The sequence below is a fragment of the Arachis hypogaea genome, chromosome 18, assembly GCF_003086295.3.
Source record: "Arachis hypogaea cultivar Tifrunner chromosome 18, arahy.Tifrunner.gnm2.J5K5, whole genome shotgun sequence".
Taxonomy (NCBI): domain Eukaryota; kingdom Viridiplantae; phylum Streptophyta; class Magnoliopsida; order Fabales; family Fabaceae; genus Arachis; species Arachis hypogaea.
The window spans coordinates 13501113-13527504 of record NC_092053.1 but is presented as its reverse complement, the minus strand read 5'-3'; the positions used below and the strand labels follow the sequence as shown (position 1 = coordinate 13527504).

The 26392-nt window shown below is 30.5% G+C and overlaps 1 protein-coding gene across 1 annotated transcript; it reads right to left on the bottom strand.

Annotated features, from left to right (window-relative positions):
• Window positions 1–14813: 14813 nt before the first annotated feature.
• Window positions 14814–19502, bottom strand: LOC112771861 (protein LIGHT-DEPENDENT SHORT HYPOCOTYLS 10). Its single transcript, XM_025816682.3, has 2 exons — window positions 18806–19502; window positions 14814–15116 (listed from the first exon to the last, which is right to left on the bottom strand). The coding sequence occupies exon 1, from the start codon at window positions 19380–19382 to the stop codon at window positions 18843–18845; it is 540 nt and encodes a 179-aa protein (XP_025672467.1). The 5' UTR covers window positions 19383–19502; the 3' UTR covers window positions 14814–15116; window positions 18806–18842.
• Window positions 19503–26392: the final 6890 nt, after the last annotated feature.

The following is a 26392-nucleotide window of genomic DNA, read 5'->3' as shown; positions in this document are numbered from 1 at the left end:
TTAAGTGTTTTCAGGTTTTATAGGACAGGAATGACTTAGAGGATGAAAAGGAAGAATGCAAAAGTGGAAGAAATACAAGAAATTGACGCGACCAGGAATTCGTTCAACGACACGCACGCGTGGATGACGTGTACACGTGACAAGCGTTACGTGCTGCATTAAACAGAATTCGTTGGGGGCGATTTCTGGGCTGCTTTTGACCCAGTTTCAGGCCCGAAAATGAAAATTAGAGGCTGCAGAGTGGAGCTGGAGGGGGAATGATTTATTTAATTCTCATTTTCACAATTTTAGGTTTTAGATATAGTTTTCTAGAGAGAGACTCTTTCATCTCTCTAGGTTTAGGGTTTCTTCTTTCAATTTCTCTTTAGGTTCAGGTACAATTTTCCTTTAATTTAGTTTTTGTCTTACTTTTATTTGTTTAAGCACTTTAGTTCATCTTCTTCTCTTGTTAATTTCCCTTTTTTGTCATTTTTATGTTTATGAGCTCTTGTTATATTTGATTTCTGTTAATGCAATTTATGTTTTTTATGTTCATTGTTACTCTCTTTAATTGTTAGTCATTGATGCTTACAATTGGTTGTTTAGATTTAATATTCCTTGTTAAATTTATCATGCTTTTATTTTGTGCCTACCAAGTGTTTGATAAATTGCTTGGGTAGATTTTAATTTAGCTTTTTACGTTATTGACTTCGATTGATTATTTAGAGACTCTTAAGTTATCAAAAGTCTTTTGTTGATTGGTGATTGAAGATTGCCGGTTAGCTTGAACTTCACCAAAACTAGTCTCTCACTATGAGTTGACAAGGACTTGTGAACTCAAGTTAATTGTATGCACTTGACCTTCCTCCATTGGTTAGAAGTTAACTAAGTGAAGGCAATCCACATTTACCATCACAATTGATAATGATAATAAGGATAGGACTTCTAATCCTCCTTCCTTGTTAAGAGCTTTCGTAGTTATTACTTTATTCTCTTGCCATTTTTACTTTCTTGTCTCTTAATTCAAAAACTCCAAAAACGTTTTCCCATAATAAATAGTAAGTACACTTCCCTGCAATTCCTTGAGAGACGACCCGGGGTTTAAATATTTCGGTTAATTTTATTGGGTTTGCTTAAGTGACAAACAATTTAAACATTGACTGAGGATAATTTGTTGGTTTAGAACTATACTTGCAACGCGATATTTTTATGAAAATCTTTATCGACATTTTTCCTCTGTCAAGTTTTTAGCGCCGTTGTCGGAGAATCGCAAATGTGTGCCTTATTATTGGTTATTGTGAATATTGTGAATATGTTTGTCTTTTCGTTTCTTTGTTAGTTGCTTCTAGTTTTAGGAGTTTATATTTTCATTATTTCTTATTAGTTTTTGTTTTTATTTTCTCTTGTTACTATGAATTCTCACCTCTTTGGCTATGAATTTGGTTCAAATTATGTTGTAGGGAATGGAAGCTACAATGAGAACATGCATTAAGGATGGGACAATCAAAGGTGGGAGGAGCCTCAAGCTTATGGACAACCCTCTTGGCAACAACCTCCACCAACATACTATGAAGAACAACCATTCTATGATGCATACCAAGACAATGGTTATGGTGGACCTCTCTGTGACAATCAATAACCACCACCATACACCTATGACCCTTATCCCCCACAATATAGTCTTCCACCATACTCACAAGCCCCTTACCACCAAACACCTCCATACGACTCTAATCCTTACCCACCACACCAACCACCTTATGAGCCATATGAACCATACATATACCCACTCCAATTCCAACACAATTACTCCCAAGAACCACCACTTCAATATACATCACCTCCAATGTATGCGAATTTTCAACCACAAGATGAATTTTACATTCCACCACAACCCTCCATAGGGGAATGTCCATATCCATCAATTCAAGAGCAATATGATTCCAACTATGTTAGCCAAGCGGAACAAGAGCCGCAGGATCATTTTAAGGAAGCAATGGATCAACTTCAAGCAACCATCCATCAAATGGAGTGAGAGGAAAGCCGAAAAGCACACGAAACTCTCATGGTTAACAAATCTCAACTTGAGAACAAGGGACTGGAGTGTGTTGTACAACAAGTGAAAAAGATGGAGAGTGTTGAACCACCACATCCTTATCATGATGAACCACCCTCCTATTATGAACTCCTTCTCCCAACCGATGAACCCTCATATCCACTCCAGTCTCTAATGGATGACACCTTTGGTGGTCTTCTTTAAGGGCAAAGAAAGATGCAAAGGACGACACTAGAGTTCACAGCTACCTTGACCAAGGTAGTAGATAATTTAGCTTCACTGCATTTCAACACTCAAAGTACCCCATGGCTACAAGTGGAGAATCTAATGAGGAACGTAGCATGAAGGAGAGACTAGAAACTCCGATGGAAAGTGATGAATGTGACTTTGTATTGGAATAATTGGAGAAAGCCGTAATTGTTGAAAAGGATGAAGTGGTTGAAGACTTAGGAGATGTTGAACCTCCATGGGAATCTAGAGTTGTAGAGTATTCCTCCAAGAAGCTTGAAATTGATGTTGAGGAGGCTAGTGCACAACCTCCAAGGCATATTCCCTATGAAGAATTGGACGGAATAGATCAAGAGGCAAGTTCCCTTGATGATGATGATCATGAATCAAGCCATCCTAGTAATGAATTTGCACCCACAAGTGAACCCCTTGAGTTAGAAGAGCCTTCTCCCGATGACATTGAAAGCAATGTTGAGGTAGATTCGTCTCAACCTCATATTTATGATTTGAGTGATGGAGAAGAGTTGGATGAATTCGGTGAAGAAGAGCTTGAAAGTAAAGAATCTTTTCAAAAGGTGGAAGTCCTTCCGAAAGGTTGGACGGGAGTTGAATATGCTTTGTCAAGATCGTTGGAGACTTCTCTACCTAGGTTGCCGTCTACTCCTTCATTTGAGTGGGTAAAACTTATCTCTATTCGCTTTACTATCCCATTTGAGTATGGTATTCTTGAAACAGATGGCCAACTTAGGAGGCTTTGTGGAATGAAGCGTAAGAGAAGGATGTTTAGTGGTTGGAGTTGCAAATAAAGACTCATCAACATTGAAATTTCAAGAGCTAGATGCAAGGTTAGACTAGTGATCAATTGGTGGGATCTAAGAGAAGAGTTTGATACTTCATAGAGAATTTGGATTGCTTGCCACCCGGTTGGAACAATGATGATCCACTTAAAGACGGGTATAGAAACAAGATTTGGGATCCCGGTATACAAGAGGATCAACATTGGGAGCTCAAAGCTTATGAAGAACTTCATCAAGGCTTGGTGAATTCACTTGGAAATGTTGGAGCTTATTGGAAGTCCAAGCGTTGGTAGAAGTTTCAAGATGAGTTCAAGCACAAGCCACCATGACAAGGAGCTCACCAAATGTCCAACTTAAGGACTTTAACTAAAAGTGCTAGGTGGGAGACACCCCACCATGGTAAATTCTTTCTATTTTCTCTTTTATTTATATTGCTAATAATTTAAATTTTTATTTTTAGTTAGGTTTATTTAGTTTACATTGCGATTTCGCTTGTTTATTAATGTTTGACATTACTTTGGTAACCTGTTAATTAAAACAAAAAAAGAGAGGTTGTCACGCGTGCGCGTGCCTGACGTGTACGCGTCAACACTCAAATTTGGTTCATGCCCAAACCGTGCTGGAATGGCGCGACGGCGTGGCCTGGACAGTAAGTTGTGCCAGGACCGCGCTGGTGGGATGCCAGGCGCATAGCCCAACCAACGCGTGCGTGTCATTTGCAATTTTGGCTTCCCACGCGTGAGAGTGGACGATGCGCATGCGTCGTATGTTAATGATGCCACCTCCAGTATACAAACTCGAGAGTTGTGCGTGAACTATGCGGGTGTTGTGCGAGGAGCACCATTCATCTCCACGCGTACGCATGACTGACGCGTACGCATGACTGACGCATACGCGTCACCTCCTAATTTCTGCTTCTCACGCGTACGCGTCACCTCCCCATTCTGCAACCTCCGCGCACGCGTGGACGACGCTTACGCATCGCTTCTCTACCCCATTTCTTTCTCCTTTCTTCTCTCCTTTCTCTTTCTTTCTTCCTCCTTTCTTACTTTTTTCTTCTTCATTTCTTTAACTTCTCATCCTTATTCTCTTTCATTCTCCTTTATTTATTGCATTTGCATACTTTTATTCGTTGCATTTTAACTTTGTACATGTTTTTCATTTTCTTTTCTAAGTTTGCTATTTTTCCATTGGTGTTAAATGTTCTAACTCATTTGTCGAATATTTTTTCCATTGTTTTGGTGCTTAGTGACTTATTTTATATTGTTGGGTGATATTATTTATAGGTCAATGCTAATCTTTTATGACACTTGTATTCCTTTTGCATTGATATGAACTTATATTGTCTTTCGTGACCTATTTTCTCTTTTCCATTATTGCAAATCTTACACTATTGATATGTCATTCGCCTATATTGTTTTCTCACTTGCATATTGTAGCTACAATGTAGTTGAGAACCTCATTATTATTTGGCATTAGCCCACTCATATTTTATTTGTGTGCATATCTTTGTTTGTGGGTTATTCTTCTTCCTTTTTCTCTTCTTTCAGGATGGCCACCAAGAAGAAAACGGAAAACTTATAAATGGGGCGACAAACAAGATCCTGTGCACAATCTTTTGGGAGAAAGCGCACCAGTTATAGCCACCCATCCACTTTCACATCCTTGCATGCACCGAGAACGGTGCAATCTTTAAGTGTGGGGAGGTTGATACCGACTTTCGTGGGTTAGTTACTTTCTTGTCTCAACACCAATATTTAATCTTTTTTGTTAGATTAGCTGTTGCATTGCATAATAGATTGCATGTGTAATTAGTTGCTTGCTTGTATGTACTACTTAGTTGAAGTGATGAATTCTTTCCCAAGAAACTATTTTATAGCATTTCACTAATTTAAATTAAAATTTTTGTTGAACTTGCTTGAAGAAATTTATTTTGGAATATGGTTTAGAGCTCGAACACACAAAATTCAGTAAGATTTTGAACCTATCTGATTGATTGCATCTTATCAACCAATGTTTTATTTTGGTGTGTGTTGTTCTCTCTAAAATTGTGATCTTTGTCTTGCTTAATTCTATATTTCCATTGTTTGATGTATGCATGCACTTGCGTGATTGAGGCCCTTGTTTCATTGAGCTCACATACCTATATGACCTTACCCTTTCATTATCCTTTGCAAACCAATATTGAGCCACTTTACCCCATTTATTCTTTACTTTAGCTCATCACTAACTCTAAGTGGAAAATAATAATGTCCTTAATTTGAATCGTTGGTTAGCTTAGACTAGTGAGAGTGCTCATGATTTAAGTGTGGAGAAGTTGGATTTGGAAATATTTGGTTTGGGAATTGAGTATGTTAGACTTTTTTTTGTGAAAATGTGAAAAGGATATTGAGGACATGTTCATGCATTCAATATCTTAATCGTATGCATTGAGAAAAATAAAAGAAAAGAAAAAAAAAAAGAAAAAGAAAAAAAACAAAGAGAAAAAGAAAAGAAAAAGAGCAAATAATAAAAGGGGAGAAAATGCCCCGAAGTAAATAGTGATAGCAATGCATATGTACTGTACTCAAAATTCGGATGCATGAATAGGTGGAAAACATAGTTAATAGGTAGTTAGATTTTATATTCTAATTACATGGATTGTCCTAAGTTAGGTGAAAAGTTTAGGTTAATCAAGGATTCAGATTTTAGTCCACCTGACCAAATACAATCTTACCTTGACCCTAACCCCATTACAACTCTTGAAAAGACCTCTTGATATGTATATTTGTGCATTAAATTTTTGTTGATTGGTAGAAGAAGAGCAAGCCTTAGAAAGCAAGATTAGTAGAGAATTGAGAGAATCGAACCTTAAACACTTGAGTGATTAGAATGTATACACTTCCGGTGAGGGTTCGATGCGATTCTTTGTTTCCGGCTTTCGCGAGCTTTCTTTTCGCAAGTCTACTTGTACTTAATTTTATGATTTGAATTAGTGAGATCCAGTTTATATTTGTTTTTGGAAGGTTTATTTACTTTTAACCAAGTAGGTAAAAGCATTTTGCATTTAGTTGCATTCATATAGATAGGTTGCATTTCATAAATTCTACCATTCCTTTTCACCTCCTTTATAGCTTCTCTTGAGCTTAGCATGAGGACATGCTAATGTTTAAGTGTGGGGAGATTTGATGAGCCACTATTTTATGGTTTATTTTGTACTGAATTGAGTGGATTTTGTCACTTATTCTCACACTTATTCATGTAAATTGCATGTTTTTAAGTTTTTTTCCTAATTTTGTGTTATGATTGAAAACATGCTTCTTTGACCCTAAAATTGCTAATTTTTAATCCTCTTTTATTACCATTGATTCCGTGATATGTGTGTTAAGTGTTTCAGGTTTTATAGGGCAGGAACGGCTTAGAGGATGAAAAAGAAGCAGGCAAAAGTGGAAGGAATACAAGAAATTGAGAATTTCAGAAGATGGTAGCGACGCGTACGCATGGATGACGCGTACGCGTGACCAGGAATTCGTTCAGTGACGCGCACGCGTGGATGACACGTACGCGTGACGAGCGTCACGTGCTGCATTAAACAGAATTTGCTGGGGGCGATTTCTAGGCTGCTTTTAACCCAGTTTCAGGCCCAAAAATGAAGATTAGAGGCTGCAGAGTGAAGCTGGAGGGGGAATGATTCATTCAATTCTCATTTTCACAATTTTAGATTTTAGATGTAATTTTCTAGAGAGAGAGAGAGAGGCTCTCTCCTCTCTCTAGTTTTAGGGTTTCTTCTTTCAATTTCTCTTTAGGTTCAGGTTCAATCTTCCTTTAATTTAGTTTTTGTCTTACTTTTATTTGTTTAAGCACTTTAGTTCATCTTCTTCTCTTGTTAATTTTCCTTTTTCGCCATTTTTATGTTTATGAGCTCTTGTTACATTTGATTTCTGTTAATACAATTTATGTTTTCCATATTCATTTTTACTCTCTTTAATTGTTAGTCATTAATGCTTGCAATTAGTTGTTTAGATTTAATATCCCTTGTTAAATTTATCATGCTTTTATTTTGTGCCTACCAAGCGTTTGATAAATTGCTTGGGTGGATTTTAATTTAGCTTTTTACGTTCTTGACTTGGATTGATTATTTAGAGACTCTTGAGTTATCAAAAGTCTTTTGTTGATTGGTGATTGAAGATTGCCGGTTAGCTTGAACTTCACCAAAGCTAGTCTCTCACTATGAGTTGACTAGGACTTGTGAACTCAAGTTAATTGTATGCACTTGACCTTCCTCTATTGGCCAGAGGTTAACTAAGTGAAGGCAATCCACATTTACCATCACAATTGATAATGATAATAAGGATAGGACTTCTAATCCTCCTTCCTTGTTAAGAGCTTTCATAGTTATTACTTTATTCTCTTGCCATTTTTACTTTCTTGTCTCTTAATTCAAAAACCCCAAAAACATTTTCCCATAATCAATAGTAAGTACACTTTCCTGCAATTTCTTGAGAGACGATCCGAGATTTAAATACTTTGGTTAATTTTATTGGATTTGCTTAAGTGACAAACAATTTAAACATTGACTGAAGATAATTTGTTGGTTTAAAACTATACTTACAACGCGATATTTTTATGAAAATCTTTACCGACATTTTCCTCCATCAGTAGTTAATTTATTAACTAATTCTGATGTGATGTATTGTGCTGTTTGGGTTAATTGTGACTTGACTCACCCATAGATAGTCAATTCATTAATGGATTCTGATGTGCCACGTTGTTACTTTAGTTAATAATAAGTTAACTCACCCACAGATAGTTAATTCGGTAATTAATTTGATAATGATGATATGCTATTTGGGATGAATTTATCAGTAAAAATGGATTGAATGTTTAAGCATGATATTCTTACAAGCTCATTAATCCGTTAGTTATAATCTAGACCAATTAAATCTATAAAATTTGAATAAAATAAATAAAACGTGCTAAATCAAAGTTACGTATTTTTTCCCCTTGATAGACTTTTTCAATCCAACATGTTGAGCTTGGGGAATATTGCTATTACTACGATACTGATTTATAGGTCGAAAGCTCAATCTATTTTATTAATAAATATCACATGTTAAATTTGGGAGCTGTGATCCGTTAGTTATAACTCAATCCAATTATACTTATAAATCGAAATCTGAATAAAATAAATAAAACGTGCTAAATCAAAGCTACGTGTTTTTCCCTTTTAACAGACTTTCTGGTATAAGATCAAATATTGTTTAGGAACAGTTAGTACAAAATCAGGCTAATATTCTCAACAGCTCCGCAATACTAGGCCTACTGAGTAACCGCCTAGGCGCCTATAGCACAACAACTCTATAAATACAAAATTCTAGCTACGTAAAAGGTACGCTATTCACTCTGAATTGTAATATACTCATCTCATTTTTTTTACTTGAGCGTTAGAGTACCTTTGCAGGTACCCATCACCACCGTTCTTTGGAAGCCAACGTATATCTCATCCTACCTAGGTGGAAGCAAGTTTAACCTCTGGACCGGACGAGCTATACATCTCCCGAAGCTTACCACACAGGAGCACTCATGATGTGATTGAGTGGTTCACTTTAGATTTTGGATGTCACCATGCATTATTGGATTTTAGAACTAATGATTAGTGTACATGATAAGATAAGATAAAATAAGATAAGATAAGATAATGGTGTAAGACTCTTGTGATCTAAGTCTTTGATGGTTAAGACTTAATCACCATATATACATGTTATAAGAGAAAGATCTACACTTCCATCTAATTCTCTTGACGGCTAATGAATCCATCACGTGCGATCTCTGAGGAGATTAGACAGAATGTGTGTTTTCAAGTACCAAACCCTTGCATAAATATTAACCTTCAACTACTTGTCTTGATAAATTATAGAGATACGTATATTATCTTCTATTTGGTATTCTAACTCTTGGTATAGATCCGACAATTTCTAAAATTCCCTTCATGGATGCATTCAATCCCCCGCCATTGAACTCTAAAACAAAAGATTCTGTCAAGAGTGATGTAACACCCTATCATTTATTGTCTTATACTTAAGTCATAATTCAATTATGGTTTGATGCTACAACATAAGGTTAAGATATAAATACGTATATATAGAAAGGAATATTATACTAAAAGCCTGTGAAAGAATTCAAAACTCGAGGAAAAGACAATTCATTGATCGCTCATATTCGATAATGAATATATATAAGCGCGTCGGAAGAAAAGTAGATAATTAAAAGCTCGAAGAAAGAATAAGAGTAAAGAGACATATATAAGTATATATAAGTATCAACTAGTCTCGACCCGCGAAGATTAGGTCGGCTAGAGTACAATAGTGAAACAGTTGGATAGACATAACCTATCTCTCCAAAATACATCATAAGCCTCTAAAGGCAAGTCTTTAAAATAAGTGCATAATATAAGTATTTTCCGAAAGAAGGAGAGAGTCTAAAATTAAAGCGGAATAAAAGGTCTTCTTCGCTATCCTTCTAGATAAACCTCCCGCTCACTGAGAAGCGTCATGACCTGCATCTGAAAAGTAATAATTCCCAAAACGGGTGAGAACATTATCCCTTACGGGATTCTCAGCAGAGCAATAATTTCAAATAAAGACTATGTAAAACTACATGAATCTGCTAGACAATCCTAATCTCCAATCACACAAAGTTCAAGCCTAGGTTTTTGACTAATCCGATCAAGGTAGATAAACTAAATCTCAACTATATTAGTGATATTTAAATCTCAATTTTTTCTTATAAAAATCATCGTCTCTCTCAATATGATAGATTTTCAACTCATTTAGTACTTCAAAATATTAAAATTTAGTTTTAATATTATCAATTCATTTTCAATTTTTCCACAAATCTCAATTATCACCTCTCATCAAGAACAACCATCAATGTCGCCACTGTCAGCATAAGAGATTTCTTAGTTGTGCAAACACATACAAGACAATACAAGGAATACACAAATAGAGAGAATAAATAAAGCAACTAATTCAATTAGCATATAGATACAATTATTCAAATAGACAAGCCAGATACAGGATGCACACCTAAACAATACACACAAATGCAATGTATGCCTGCCATATGGCCAATAAGCTCATTTGTCGGTCATACAGCCAAACCTGACATGTCCGGTAGCTAACCGTGGACAGTCCCTCGGTGCATGTATCCCCAAACTTAAATTCATATTCATTTATCAATATCCATGGGGGAAACATCCGTGAAGGTATAAGTGCCCGACCACATCTTGCGACGGAGGGTCAATAAAGTCTCAAATCTGACTAGGAGCAAGCGAGACAAAACCACCATCCTTGCATATTATCCCGAAAGTTCAATTACTGACTGGGAGCAAGTGGGACAAAACCACAATCCTTGTGTCTACCTCAGAAGCTCAATTACCGACTGAGAGCAAGCGGGACAAAACAACAATCATTGCATCTACCCCAAAAGCTCAATTATCAATCAAACTCATTCTCATTATCCTCTCGAATCAATTCAACATCATCATTCGATCATATAATCTCATTCTTATTATCCTCTCGAATTAACTCAATCTCATTATTAAATCACATAATCTCATTCTCATTATCCTCTACACTCGTTATAGGATTTACAAAAATTTGAAACGTTAAGAAAATAATTTAGAGGCATAAGATTCATTCCAAATCATAGAAAATAGTTATCGAATCTCAAATCGGGATTACAGAAATGAAACAGTGGAGTGAAATAGGCAAAACAGTTAAAAATAAATATTTTTAATAAAACATGGTGGTCATGCGTACGCATGCCTTCCGCGTATGCATGAGTTGAAAACTTGAGAAAGTCGTGTACGCAGACCACCATCGCGTACGCGAGAATGTTGAACATAAGTCTTTGCTCGTGTACGCGAGCAACTCCCACGTACGCATGTGTCAAGACTTAGTGGTGTTGTGTACACGAGCCATCTCTGCGTACGCGTGAATATAGTTTTTCAGAAAATTCAGTTTTTTATATCCATTTTTAAACTTCCATAACTTCCCCTACAAAATTCAGTTTTTCCTCATCTTTATATGGTTTTAAAGGTCTTTTAACAAGCTTTAATTAAAATACTTTCACTCTATTTCGAACTCCAAACACCAAGTTATAGCCCGTCGAAGTTGGTTAAAAATATGTTTTTACCAAATTCACATAACCGCTCAAATCCATAAATTTCTCAATTCAATTCAATCATGGGCTATTCCAAAACCACTCATACACATCCTAAACACTTATTTATAAATTCTCAACCCTTCCAACCGTAAATTAACCCACTTCCAACTTATTTAACTCATTCCATCAACATATCCATATCCTTCAACAACATACAACATATATATCTAAACTCTATCAATCAATAACCAAATCATTTCATTCTCATGCAACAATTCACATCACTTACTTCAACTTACCACATTGAAAATTTTTCACACTATCACAGCTTCCGTCCCAATTTACACAAATTACTATATTTATACACCCAATTTTCAATTAAAGCTTCAACATATATACTCATTTTTATGCAACATAGCACTAACATATATCACAATATTCAATTGCAATATTATCACTTGTCAATTCATCAAAACACATCAATCAACTCAATACTCATACTAACAATTATTCAAGCATATCAACAATCAATTCCATTCAACTTATCCTAGGGATAAGTAACCTAGGTTTTCACATAACCTTACATAATGGCTACTCGAAACTACCACCCGTACCTTAATGTTACAATCCAAGCTTCCAAGCTTTCCTTTCCAAAATTTCACCAACCCACCAAATTTCTAATTACTCAATCTAACACCATATTATACAATTTGGCACAATATTAAAAACTAGGATTTTCATAAATTGATGAACCAAGAGAAAAAAAGAGTTTTTTACCTTTACCTACTGAAATTAGTGATGAATACCACCAAGAACATAAGTTAGAGAACTCCTATAACATCAAAATCACTAAAAATCCTCAATAGCCAAACTAAAAATGTGATTTCAGCTTTGAATAAGAAACTAGGACTGAGATTTTGAATTAGTCACCAAATTATAAATAGAATTGAAGAGGAGAAGACAAGTTTTGTGTGGCCGTAAACGGCTCATCAATTAGAGCTCCGTACCAAAAGTTATGGACAATTGAAGTTGAAGGAAGTTAGGGTTTTATCCCTTTTTTCTCTCTTCTCTCATTTTTGGGTCTCTCTCATTAAATAGAAAAAATGATGGCTGAAATCTCATTAAGTGTGAGTATGTATAGGAGCTTCGGTTCGGGAAAGTCCAATTTTATTTCTTTAGTCCGTTGCCCTAATTTTAGACCAAAACCTTTAAAATAAGCGTTTTAATTCGCACCATAAATATTTTTATTTCTCTAAATTATAAATATTAAATCTCTAATCTTTTTCGTTTTCGTTTAATTTATTTATTAGTCGTCAATTAATTATTTAGTATTTTGCAAAGTTTTATAAATGACAAAAGCAATCTGAGGAAACTGAGCTGTGGTTTGTGTAATGTTTTCTTTTTGGGTCTTCAAAGAAATTAATATAAAACTATGTCGGGAATATCTTAGGAAATTTTAATCAACAAATAGCAATTATATATGTCAAATTATACAGGATAATAGCAAATTAAAGAAGTTATAAAATTGACGTTGGTTTAGTTATATATTGATGAAGTAACTAAGCTAACAGGATTTGACTTGGGTGGCAAGCAATTTAGATTTGAGAAATTGTTCCTCAAAAACTGTTGCTCAGGCTTTAATGTGTGATCATTAGAGGCAGAGGCAAGCTATAATAAGCAATATCATATGTAATTTTTGGACAAAATTGTAAAAGGCAATTGTTTCGATTCCTTTTTAAATTAAGAGTATAAATTACATTCACTTACATAGAATAAGTCGGTTTTCTACACTTTTAACACATAAAATAATTATATATTAATCAATCTAATATATAGTTATAATTTTTATAAAAATAAGTTTTAAAACATGCAGTAAATATATAAGAAAATTGATAAAATAAATTGATTATCTAGAGTTTAATTGAGGCACATGATATTCTATATTCAAATAAAATATATAAGAAAATTTATTTCATGTATTAAATACGTGTACAATTAAGCTTATTATGTCATAATATATAAGATATGCCTGAGTAATTTACCTTCTAATTTTCAGAGACTATTGGAATAATTGCTGTTATAAAAAAATAATGAAATAAAATTAACTTTTAATTAGCTAATATTTTTCTTTTATTGTAAAATTATTCTTTTAACTTTTATTTTTTTTGTAAGTTTAGATTTAGAATTTAGATTTTAACTAGAGTTTAAAATTTAGAATTTCGGATACAAAAGTAATTTTAAAAAATGAGAAATGTTAGAATATTAGTAGAATTTATTATTTTTGGCTAGCAGTTAGCTATCAATATTTAAAAGTATTTACTAAAAGTATATTATTAAATTACTAAATTAAAAGAATTTGATTGATAACTAAAAGTGATCGTAAAAAATAATAAATTCTGCTAACTCTCGAGCATTATTTCTCTTAAAAATAGCTAATATTGGTTGAACACTTAATTTTATTAAATAGTTAGGCTTAATTTGATAAAATTTTTGGAAAAAGTATTTGTTCTTACCATTTTTAAGGATGCTTTTAAAAGTACTTAAATTTTTTTTTTTAAAATTGACTTATATTTGTCAAAATTAAAAATCTAATATAATATTATATATTAATAAATATTCAAAATTATTTTTATATTTATGTGTATTATAGTAGTTTTATATTTTCAAAAACTATTTTACTAAATACAATTATTATTATTTAATTATTAAAAAATATTTTTAGTTTGATTTATCAAATATAAAAACTAAAACTATTAAAAATTTATTTTTAAAACCTAGTTTTAATAAACAACTTTCGAAAAATAAAAAATTGACCAAACCAATTCTTATAGTGTTACAATAATACAGAAAGGCCATGAGATTTGTAGTTTTGTGATAATGCCTCGGATGGGCTAGTCTTATATATATTTGCATAGACAACAATCATAAAGGTTCAAGACACAAAAACAAAAACCATAAAAGCACTAGATCACTTCCAGGTTCTAATAGCTTTATATTGTTAACACATGCATGCATAATGTCTTATATTTACAAAAATTTAACTTCAATAGTTCAACTCAATTTAAAAGCGTAAAACGGGTACCAAATGCAAGTATTGAATTTTGAACCATTAAATAACAAAAAACTCTTGATGATGAATTATATATATTTCGTTCTTCCAATAATTTTATGTGTTTTTAACAACAAAATACTTTAGCATTTGAAGCAAATTGTTAGCCAAATATATACAAATGCTTTTAAAATTACACTATTCATCTATTTTGTTAATCTTACAGAAAACACCTACTTACTTTAGTAAGTAATAAATATAAAATCATGTATATATTTTTCCTCAAAACAACTTAAACTATATCTATACATATGAAAAACCCAAATTTATCAAAATACGTATTCCTTATACTTTAAAATATATCATTAATATTAAAGAGACAAAAAATAATTAGCTCAATCTATCCAAATTTATTTTATTTAACATTTATTTATTACAAAGTATATTAAATAAGTCTAAAAATAATGAATTTTAGTAATTTTTGCCTAATATTTTTTGTTATTAAACATTTCGAAAAATATATATTTGTGAGTGTAACGGAGGCATATATAACTGATCATTTATATAACGAGATCTTTTATTTTTTTTTTTTAACCCCACTAAGAACTTACAAATTCCCCAATAAACAATACAGAAAAATTTAGAAAAACAAATGGTGGCATGCCATCAAATTATTAAACATAGAGACCAAACCTCCCATAGATTGTGCCTTGTGAATTAAGAACCTCATCCTATATTGATTATATGCTACATTATATTATTTATTATTTATATTATTAATAAACCTTCCATACATAGAGTGTGCCTTAGCTTGCAAAGAAGAACTCCTCCAATTTGATTATATGCTACATACATATATATCCTGCAACAGCGAGAAATTATCATAGCTCAGAAGACAAGCATTATTTTACACTTATTAATCCAAATAAGGCAAATCTTTATATATTTAGAGGCCTCAATTTTTACAATAAAAGTTAGAACATAGAAGCAATAAAGAGTAGTGATGAAACTTGAAAGGTTAGTATAGCTAATTAGAATAATAATAATCATGTTTCATGCTTTGTACTATATTTACCAAAAGAGAACGCCCTCGACACAGTAAAAAAAAATGAAAAAAAAAAAAAGAAAAAGAGAGGAAAGGACCAGTCTTGGATTAATAAAGGATAAATTGTCCAAACTCAAATTTAATATTAGGATGTACAATCTGGGCATAATTAGTAGAGAAATTCCCTTTTCCATCAACATCATGAAGCCTACTTTATTGCTTCTATTATAATTAATAATCATGTTACGTACACATAAAAAAATCAGCCATTAGATTAATTATTTATATAAAATATATATTAAAATATAAAATATAAATTAAAAATTAATTAAATAACACATATATTTATATTTACTTAAATATATTTTGTTCAGAACAAAAATGGGATGAAAAATTTATAAATGAGTTAGTTACTTACCTCTGTATACAATACTAATAACATATAATTTGATTCTTTAAATGTAAAACTAACATAAAAACAGTTAATAAGTTTGAAATCACAACTTGCCCTGATCACAACTAAGATATTATATATAAATTAAAAACTGATAATAATAATAATAATAATAATAATAATAATAATAATAATAATAATAATATAGTCAAGACGGTAAATATGTTATATTAAAACTAAAAGATATTCTGAAAAAAAAAAAACTATACACCCAATATCTCCTATTTATATTATACATAATAAAAAATATTATTTATATATCAAAATTAGTTATTATGTATTTATATATAAATATACGTATTGTGTAACTTATTTTTATTATATATTTTATATTTTAATATATACTAATTGACTGATTTAATAGCTAATTTTAATGTCCATCTACAATAATTGATACATAATATAGATATTCCTTTTAACTTAAAATTAATTGAATAATTGAAGTGAGACTTACAACTCACCCTTTTATGAAAACGCTATGCATGACAGTATGGTATGTGACTATGTGCCTCTGAAGCATGTCTTTAGTCCATTGACACTTTAATCATAATCAGGAAGCATATAACTAGTGAAAATGTATTGATTATACTACAAATTAAAAATGAATCAACAAAAATTTCAGGTTTTCAGATCTCAAAAGCTGCCACCAAATAGTTTTCACATATACATTGATCATAGCATGTATATATACAAACAAGAAAACCCTAACTTGCTGCTACCACTGAGAACACAGGCTGTGCAACACAACTCTCCGTACACTATGAAATATTCCCTAGAAATACACACATCATTTAATTCTATACAATAAAGAAGAACTATATGTATATTTTTGAAGGGGTCCTCACCAAAAGTTCCAAGTAATAAGTAGCTTATTAATAATACATAGATGTATAATGTAATATTTTATATGCTATATATTATGCTTATTTAAATCATCGAATGTGTTATGTGTGTACCTGCAGTAACTTTTGACAAATTTGAGTGGAATCACAAGAGCATGTCTTGATTGACCAATTTATAACCCAATTCATTGTACTAAAAAAAATGTGCTTCATTCAAAATTATTGCTATTCAAGTTCCAATTTGAATAAAATAGCCGACAAGAAACATGTGAAGTGATGGGATAACTTAAATTGCACAATGCTCAAGTTGCATTTTTGCCTTAAACCAAATTAACAAGATGCTCCAAATAATTAACCTTATTAATAGTTCTCAAGGTACAATTGAAACCAATAGAATTTGTCTATATGAAAGAGAATATAAAAACCATTGTACCACAGAATCAGATGCTGGACACACATGATTCATGGTAAAGAAAAAAGGAAGAATAGAAAAGAAATAAAGACATATACATGTATATCCCAATCAATTTTGCATGGATCTGCTACCATTAAAAATAGCATAATGCTAAGCAAAAATAATATGTTTACACCAAAATCAGTTATAATATATTTGTGTATAAATATACGTATGTTGTTTAATTTATTTTTAATGTGTATTTTGTATTCTAATAAATATATTTTATATTAATTATTAATTTTGATAACTGATTTTAATATATATCTAATATAGTTTAACATTAAATAGGACTTAATAGATATGATTATGATGGTAATTATGAAATTTAATTAACAAAACCATTAAACATTTGATTAAAATATAAGAGATTTCATTCAATCATGACCTGCTAGCTATTATTAAATTGTGAAATAGAAAAGCAATACAAAAGGCATGTGTTTATCAACAATTTTTTCATGTTAATATGTTTGATTTTTTTTTTGTTCTATGCTATTTTTCGATTTGGCAGATTAATAATTAATTTGTTGTGGATCTGAACTCAATTTAAAGATTTATTGTCAACGGTTGCTGCATGCACAAAGTGAAATTCGAACTTTCGATATTTATATAAGTAAACTAGTAAACTAACCACTAGATCAAGTGAAGTTAATTTATGCTAAAATGTTTGATTTAATGTTACCTAGTAGAATCTTAATAAACTATGAGATGATATCAATCATTTTATTCACATGACAGACTATACTCATTATTCTTTCTCAAGAAAGTTTTATGCCATCTCCATTTCAACAACAAATTAAAGTAAAAAAAATATAAATGAAAAATTAAGAAAAGAATCCACAAAACCAAAAAAAAAAAAAAAAAAAGAAAAAGACTACTGTGCATGTCATCTTATTAGTAAAATCTTCATGGGACACAAAATCTGCAGAATCTTAAAAGGGAAAAATTAAGGGAAAAGCTAACATGCTAATTAAAAATATTTAATTGAAGTGACACGAAATAGTGATTAGATTTTGTTGCATAATTAATTCCCCTTAATTAAGTGGGTATTAGAGCGCATGTGCGCGTAGAGAATAATGTAATCTATATACAGCCTAAAGAATACATACACGATATGCAAATACTATTTTGGGTATATAAAATAATACTTATATATATATAGACTTTGTTCACAATCTAATTGAAGCCCGCCAACAACTTAAATTCCTGTCTATTTATGAGAATTGTTTGTCTTGTTCACAATTCTTAAAAGAATCTGATAATCTATATAAAAAACCATAGTCCCAATGATATAGTAATGTTTCAATAATTACAACCATCCAGTTATCATCACATTTTTTTTTTCTAAACTGATCTGTATTTGTGAGTTTTTTTTTTTTTTTTTTTTTTTTTTTTTTTTTTTTTTATGTTTTACACATATAGTCTAGAATCCATGCACCAAAACAATCAGATGCATAAAACGGATTTCACAAGTTCAAAGGTTTCACAGATGCATGTGAAAAATATGATTTAATGTAACATTTTTTCTTTTATTTAGAGAATAAAAAGATAATTAAAAAATGTTTATCAGAATATATATTTACTCCATAGGAATATATAGCTACTATAAGTAGTACTACCTCTTAATTAGGTTAGAAATTTAATTAGAAAATTATTAGCAATAATACATGTACATCTATAACTAGATCCTAGAAAATAACATACATTCAATCAGAAAACACAAAAGTGCATGATGATGAGATTAATTAATAGTTACCATCAAGTAATGAAGGAAGGAGGAATTGAAGAAATATTCAAGAGTAGTGCATGGTGGTGGAGGGTGATGAATCATCACAATTTCCCTTACTACTGCTTCCTTGGCTGGTGGTGGCGGCGACCTTCTTCTTCTTCTTGTAAGGGATACCCCTAGCCTTAGCTTGGCACTCCCTAACCTCTCTGAGGTAAACACGGATAGAGCCGTTCGCAAAAGGATTAGTCTCAGGAGATCCACCGTTTTCCTCATAGGCAGCCCTGAGTCTCCCTATCAGGGCGTCAAGGGAGCCCCAGGCCTGCCTAAGAGGACAAGTACAGGGTGCGGGCGGCTCTGGCTGCCCGTAAAACATGCACCCTTGGATGTGTACCTTGGTTTTACCAAATTGATCAAGGTACCTTAGAAAATCCAAGACATGGTTGCAATTGCAATGTGATAGTGGAACTGGGGGTCTTTGATTCTTCAAGTATTGCCCAAAAGTGTTCCAATCCCTTCTCTTTTGGGATTCATAGCGGCTAAGTGTTGGTGAGCTTGATCCTTCTACTAACTCCTTCCCACTACTACCACCACCACTTGAAGACATAGTTATTATGTTGGTTGATGAGGAATAAACAAAGAATCCAAGATAGGTGAATGAATGTGAGAGAGGTTTTATTAATTTGTTTTTTTCTTTTTTTGTTTATAAATAATGAAATAGAATATGGAGAAAATTAAAAATGGGGAAAAAATTATATTATATAAAAAAAGAAATTAAAGAAAGTGAGGTGAAAGGTGAATTGAATAGGATGAGAGAAGAGAGTGGGGGAAGATGGAGATCACGTCATTGGGCTCATCAGTAGACATTTTATGGGCCATATTAGTTGCTTTCTTTTCTTCTTTTCTTCTTCTCTCATTATTTTTCCAAATATGTCTTTTTATCAGATAAATATTTTTTCATAAAAAAATTAATTAGGATCTGTTTAAACACTTTTTAAATTTATAGATAAGAAATTAAATTACTAAAATATGAATAATATCCACACAATTATAATTTCTTATTGAATAAAATCAGAATATCCATGTCATCATAAATAATAACGTACAAATATTTTAATTTCTTTCTTTTTTTTACTAATTATTTTGGGTATGGCGTGACATTAGCCGCTAACTGTACGTTTTCCCCCTATTAAACACAGAATTATTGTTTGCCATTTGTCAACACACATGAACCTTATCACCTAATATTCAAGAAGCCTATTCACAATTATTGTTAGAACCACACACAAAAATATATAAAATAATAATTTGTTCGGAAATTTGAATAGATATAATATAACTTCGCTAGGTGTATGTATGTACTATATACTATATATATAGTATATAATAAGCTGAGACTATATAATCAACAGGTTAATTAGGGTTTAAAAGCTTGTAGGGGTAGGGATAGGAAAGAATTTAAATTGATGCCATTTATGGGTATCTTTTTCCTTAAGTACAAATTGTATAACGTAATTTCTTTTTTTATTAAAAAAAAAAAGAAAAGAAAACTCTTACTGGATACATTGACTGCACAACATGTACATGTGACTATGTTAGCAAATACCTCAATCATTGGAAAGAATACAGTGAGTTATTTCATGACTTATTATTATGGCATAAGAAATAATGTTAATAACATACATGATCTATGCAAAAAGATATCTTCTATATTGACATTTGAGGTCTCTGTTATGGTTGTTGATATGGTTGTCATTGTCAAAATGAGTGCTGGAATAATAATAATAATAATGTTGCATATATACACAGATTAAACTCTAGTAGATAGTGTGTGTATATATATATATATATATAACCAAGGCTAATTTATTTTTTTGTAGTAAACTTAAATTCATAAAAATTATTTATTTTTATATTTTTAAATTAAATATTAATTTTTAACTTTTTTAAATAAATTAAGTACCTTCTTTTAGACACCATAACAATTATCCGTAAATAAAATACTAGATTTACCTCAAAACAATAATAATGATACAAATGCACTATATAACACTTTTTTTTTTAAGAACCAGCTTTTTATAACAGATTCTTTGGGACAAAACTACTTCTCTGAAACAAATTAAAGCATGCCAGACCACAAGAAACAACATACTTAGCTTGGACACACCGTACTTCTTTGTAGCATATGCAACATATTTTTTCTCATGGACCATATCTATATCAATTTAATTAATTTTATTAGAGATATAATTATTTATATATCTCTTCGTATCGAGTTAAATTTTTTAGAAAAATGAGATAATGATATAATATCAGAACTTCTATAATTAAAAAATTTAAAATTTGATTTTTCTTAGACAAAAAAAAAAGAATTTAGCATAAGATAAATAAAAAAAAAAAAAAACTTTGATCTATACAAAAAATTTAAGCACTCAATTTTTTTTATTTAAAAAAGTATGTTAAAAATATAATCATTCGAATACTTTTTTTTATCCGATTAAAACTTTTAGAAAAAGGAAATATGACATCATCACAAATTTAATTAAATTGATATAGTTTGGTTGTTGTTTTGTTTGTTGTGAGGTCTAGTTAGTTGAGATTTATTCCAATTTTATGTTTATCTCTCTTTTTTGGATGCTGTTCAAGTTTTTTATTTACGGTAATATTAGATGTATAAATATTTTTGGTAACTAAATTTAATTAACAAATTTGACAAAATATGCGTGTATTTTCACGTAGTTCTTTATCAACGTATTTTTTGAGCACATAAATTTTATTATAAAGCACAAAAATTATTACAGAACATATAAATTTTTACACACAAGTACAAAAAATTTTGCACGTAATACATAAATTTATGAATATAGTATAAAAATTTTTGCATATAGCACAAAAATTAATTGATATAATACAAATTTTTTGTGCTATACATTAGTTTTTTTTATGCTATAAACTAAAATTTCTAGGTTATGTATCAAAATTTTGTGCTCAATACTTTTGCTTAACATATATAAGAGGAAGAGAAAAAGAAACAGCAGCGACAACACATATATACATACATTAAAAAAAAATATGCTATGACTTGGTTAAAGATTTAATTTTAAAAGATTTGAACGCTTAACTTTATTGCTTAATTTATACTATTTTGTTGTAGTGGTCTCTTAATAATAAAAAAATTATATATACATAATAAATTAATTATTTATTATATATACATAATAGATTAATTATAAACATGTATTTATGCTTCTCGTATTTCGGTTTTTGGTGCACTATATCTTGGAAAAAATTAAAGGGTTCATTAGTTGTCACTTTAAATAAATGCCTAAATTACTTTATTAGCTTGCTACACCTATTTGTGAAATTAGGTAGGCATGTGATGCAAATTTGGCACTAATATCATAGTGTGGAATTTTGATAATAAAAAATTCAACAGATTAATTCCTTGGTTTCATGATTTTGGAGAGAATATGGAAAATGATGCAATAATTTTTCTTTTAAGAAAAGAAAAAAAAAATTGTACACCTCAATTTGATGGAGATGACAAACCGACCAATCTTGTGAAGCGAGGGCCCCATGAAGATGCCTGTGGCCAACAAGTCTAATATACTAAGACTATATTTCTTTCAATTCATATCAAACGATGCAATTTGATGCGAGTTAATTCAAAATTGGATGGCCCTATATATAACAATGTCTTTCCATCGGCATGAATGACGTTTTTTATTTATATATAAAAAGTGAATATCATAAAGAGAAACACAATATTTCATGATAACTAGTGAGCAAGGTTAATGCTTCTTTTATGGCATATTTATTAAATTATTTTTAATATGTCTTTAATTTCTAGTGCAAACTCTTCTAATTTAAAATGGATTTTAAATAAAAAATAGGTTTAATTTGTACTAATAATTATATGAATTTGTGTTTTTGTTTGATAAACTAGTATCTGGTGTTTTAATATTTCTGTTAAATTTTATTTATTTATTTGGTAAAATTAAAGTTCTAAAAATCGAATTAGTAGTGATTATTAGTCTGGTAGAAATAGAAGTATAAAGATTTAGAAGTTCAACTAGAATTGAATCAGATATAATAAAGTAATATATTTATATATAAAATATATCATTTTTAATAAAATATCTTTTGTATTTTAATATTTTAAATTGATTAATCATTAAAAAGTTAAATTACCTGAATAGACGACTATTTGACCTTTTTTTATCGATTTATTGTTGACCAATTTTTATCCTGAATTGAATCGATTTAGTGGCTATTTTTAATTAATCCAGTTGAAGCAATTAATTTGATTTGATTCTAAAAAAAATAGAAAAACAATGAATATTGTTATACGGGAGAATATTTTTTAAAATATAATATTTTTTATCTTTTTATAAGTTTTTTCTTTTAAAAATTATTTTTTAAAAAATATAACATCTAAAAAAGTGTTACCACTTTTTGAAATATAATCTTTAAATGAAAAAATTGGATGGAAAAAACTTATACATACATGCTAACTAAATATACAAGCAGAAACCAAATAATGCTATTCAAATATTAAAAAGAGCGATATTAAGTGGCCAATAAAAATTAGTATTTTTAGTTGATATTTAGTTGTTTTTAACTCTAAAATATAAATTCTAATATTATAAAAATAAAGTGTTAATCTAAAATATTGACTAATACTGATAAAAAATATTAACTCCTATATTTCTCTATTAAAAATACGAAGAGCACGTTTCTTTTGGGCTATAGAATGACTTCAAAGTGTGTTTAAGACCCATTCGGTCCTTATATGAAAATCTAGGGACTCAATATTAATTTAGCCAACATTATAAGAAAATTGTGGGACACCATCAAATTTATTAGTAGATTTGTCAAAAAAATTTGATAGTAATATATTTATTATTAGATTTAGCAATGGAATAAATTTGACGGCATAAACCTTGTCAATAATTATTTATTGACAGATTTTTTTGTCCGTCGCTAATTTTTAATGAATTTTAGTAGCAGATATAAATTTTTATTTGGCGAAATTCTTGAATTCGTTGCCGTCGGATTAATCCCCCGAAAAATTCGACAGTAAACTTAAATTTTAAATTAAAAAAAAATAAATGGTAACATTTTGTTAAATAATAACATTTCTTTTGCAATCTTAACACCTAAACAACAGCACTAAATTATACTTGTATTCTAATATAAAAAAGAAAAAAAAAACACTTTTATATTATTTCTCTCCAACCAAACAAAACTCCATTTCTCTCGTTAACTCACTCTCTATTAAGTAATAGTATGAACTATATGCAAGAAGGTTAAAATAAAGCATCATGAATATATATTTTTTAATTTAATTCTTTGTTCTATATTTAATAGTTTATAACTTTGTAATATTATATTATTACTCATAGGCAATTGCTCTTCTGCAAATGAGGGAGTCACTAATCAAGTAGTATTTCAAGATCCAATGGTGACCACATGCAAATGTGAAACAAATTGATGCTCAATGTTAATTACTATAGCAACAATAGTAACTTGTGTCATTTAAAAAAAAAAAAAGGAAAGCAACGAGCTCACATTAATCAATTCATTCAATTTATTTGTCTAAATTAGATAAATTTTTATTTCTCGAATTTCAAACTAAAGTAACTTGAACTTTTCATGAAATAGTATGAATAAAAATAAATTATCAATTATTTATTTAACTTCGTCAGCAAAATAATATCAATTCAATTTTTTTTCACACAAATGACATAACTCAATAGCAACAAGGAATCATTCATATATCTTTCTATATCCAAAACTTCAATTGTCAATTGAACTAAAAAAATTGATATATTCAATATTATTACTTACTGTTTACCTGAACATATCATAACTTGCCAGTACCCTTATCTTCAACATATGATTTAATATTCAATTCAATAATACCTAGACGACATTTAGAAACAGACCAAAAAAACTTTAGAAAAAACTAAATTAGAATAATCTAATAAGCAAATAGTTAACAAAAATGACAAGAAAATATTTTATCTAAATAACTCAACAGCAGCATTAATATTAGAATAATGAGATGCCCAAAAAATCATACCACACAAACAGCTTACTTAAAATAATTTTATGTCAATGAATAAGAATACTAAAATGAAATTTATTATGATAATAATAAAGAAAAAAACATAAACATGCATTAATAAAACATAGCCAACTGAAAAAAGTAAGAACAAGGTTAGGGTTAGGGTTCAAAAAGGTGTTAGGATTTTTTTATTTAAAATGAAATAAAAATGAGGATAGAATAGGGAGAGGGATGAGGAAAACCTACCTAGAAGAGGGAGGAGAGACGCAGCTCCGGCGACAGAGAGAAGCTCTATTTCAGGCAATGAAACAAGATCAAGGTGAGTCCATGAAGTCTTTGGAGAAGATTGCATGTTGTCGGCGCTGGCAGAGGGTGGCTGAAGGGGCTGCTGGAGGTAGAGAGAGAAGAGAGAAAGATAGAGGAGAAAGTTAGAGAGAGAAATAGAGACAGAGAGTGTGTTTCATAAATGAGGGGGGAAGGTTCGCATTTTGAATTTAGGGCAAGTTTAACGTCGGATTTACCTACAGATAAAACTGATGGTAACGCATTGGGGTCACTAAAACACAATGTTCTACTAATTGGATTTACCGGCAGAAAAATTCACCGATAAACCCGACACTAAATTTCGCCCCAATTTTTCTGTTTTTTCTCCAATTATTATCAAAAAATTTACCGTCAAAAACATAAATCCTCCGGTAATGATTTGACTTGACGAATTTAACACCTAAAAATCACCGATAAATAAGCCGGCAAAGCCGACGCTAATGTGCGACGCTAAATCCGACGGTATTCAGCGTTTTTCTTGTAGTACAATTAATTTAAAAAACATCCAATAATTAAAACGATGTGAACATTAAAAAGAAACATTTGAAACTAAAAAAAAACATTTGAAACTCAATTAAAAAGAACATCTAAAAGAGAAACAATATAAACCAATTTAGGGTTTAAAATTTAAGATTTAGAATTTTAAATTTAATATTTAGGATTTAAAATTTAGAATGAATGTGTTAAGGCAGAAGACTTTGCTAACATGTACAATAAGCATAGTTGTTAAAATATCGATTTAACTCTTAAAATCTTCCAATATTATGATTTTAAATGAGTCAATCGATTTTGCAAAATTTATACTAGATTTGACAATTTTTTGGTTTAAATCTTATTACGATTTCACATTTTATGTATCTAATTTACTTTTTCAATTTTACGTAAGATCTGAATTTTCTCTAACTTGATAGCATGGAAAGAAAAATTGTTAGCAATAGGTAGTTAGTTGGAAGTTCAGATTCTGTTATGAATTCTGCTATAAAATCTGTTAGCAGTTGGTTAGTAATGAGTGGCTATCATTTATCCTCAATGTGTATATAAGAGTGGTAGCTACTGCATTTGTAATCACTCTTCAATAACAAAGCTAGTTCATTCTTACTTTCACAAGTTCATCCTGAAAGCATTCTTTCTGTAATTCATCTCTCTTTATTCCTTTACATGGTATCAAGAGCAAGATTCGATCAACCATAGCTTTAATGCTTGCATCATCTTCATCCGCTGCC

Bases quoted from the DNA above. Each gene is read 5' to 3' on its own strand.
- LOC112771861 (XM_025816682.3), bottom strand. From the start codon at position 19,382: ATGTCTTCAAGTGGTGGTGGTAGTAGTGGGAAGGAGTTAGTAGAAGGA.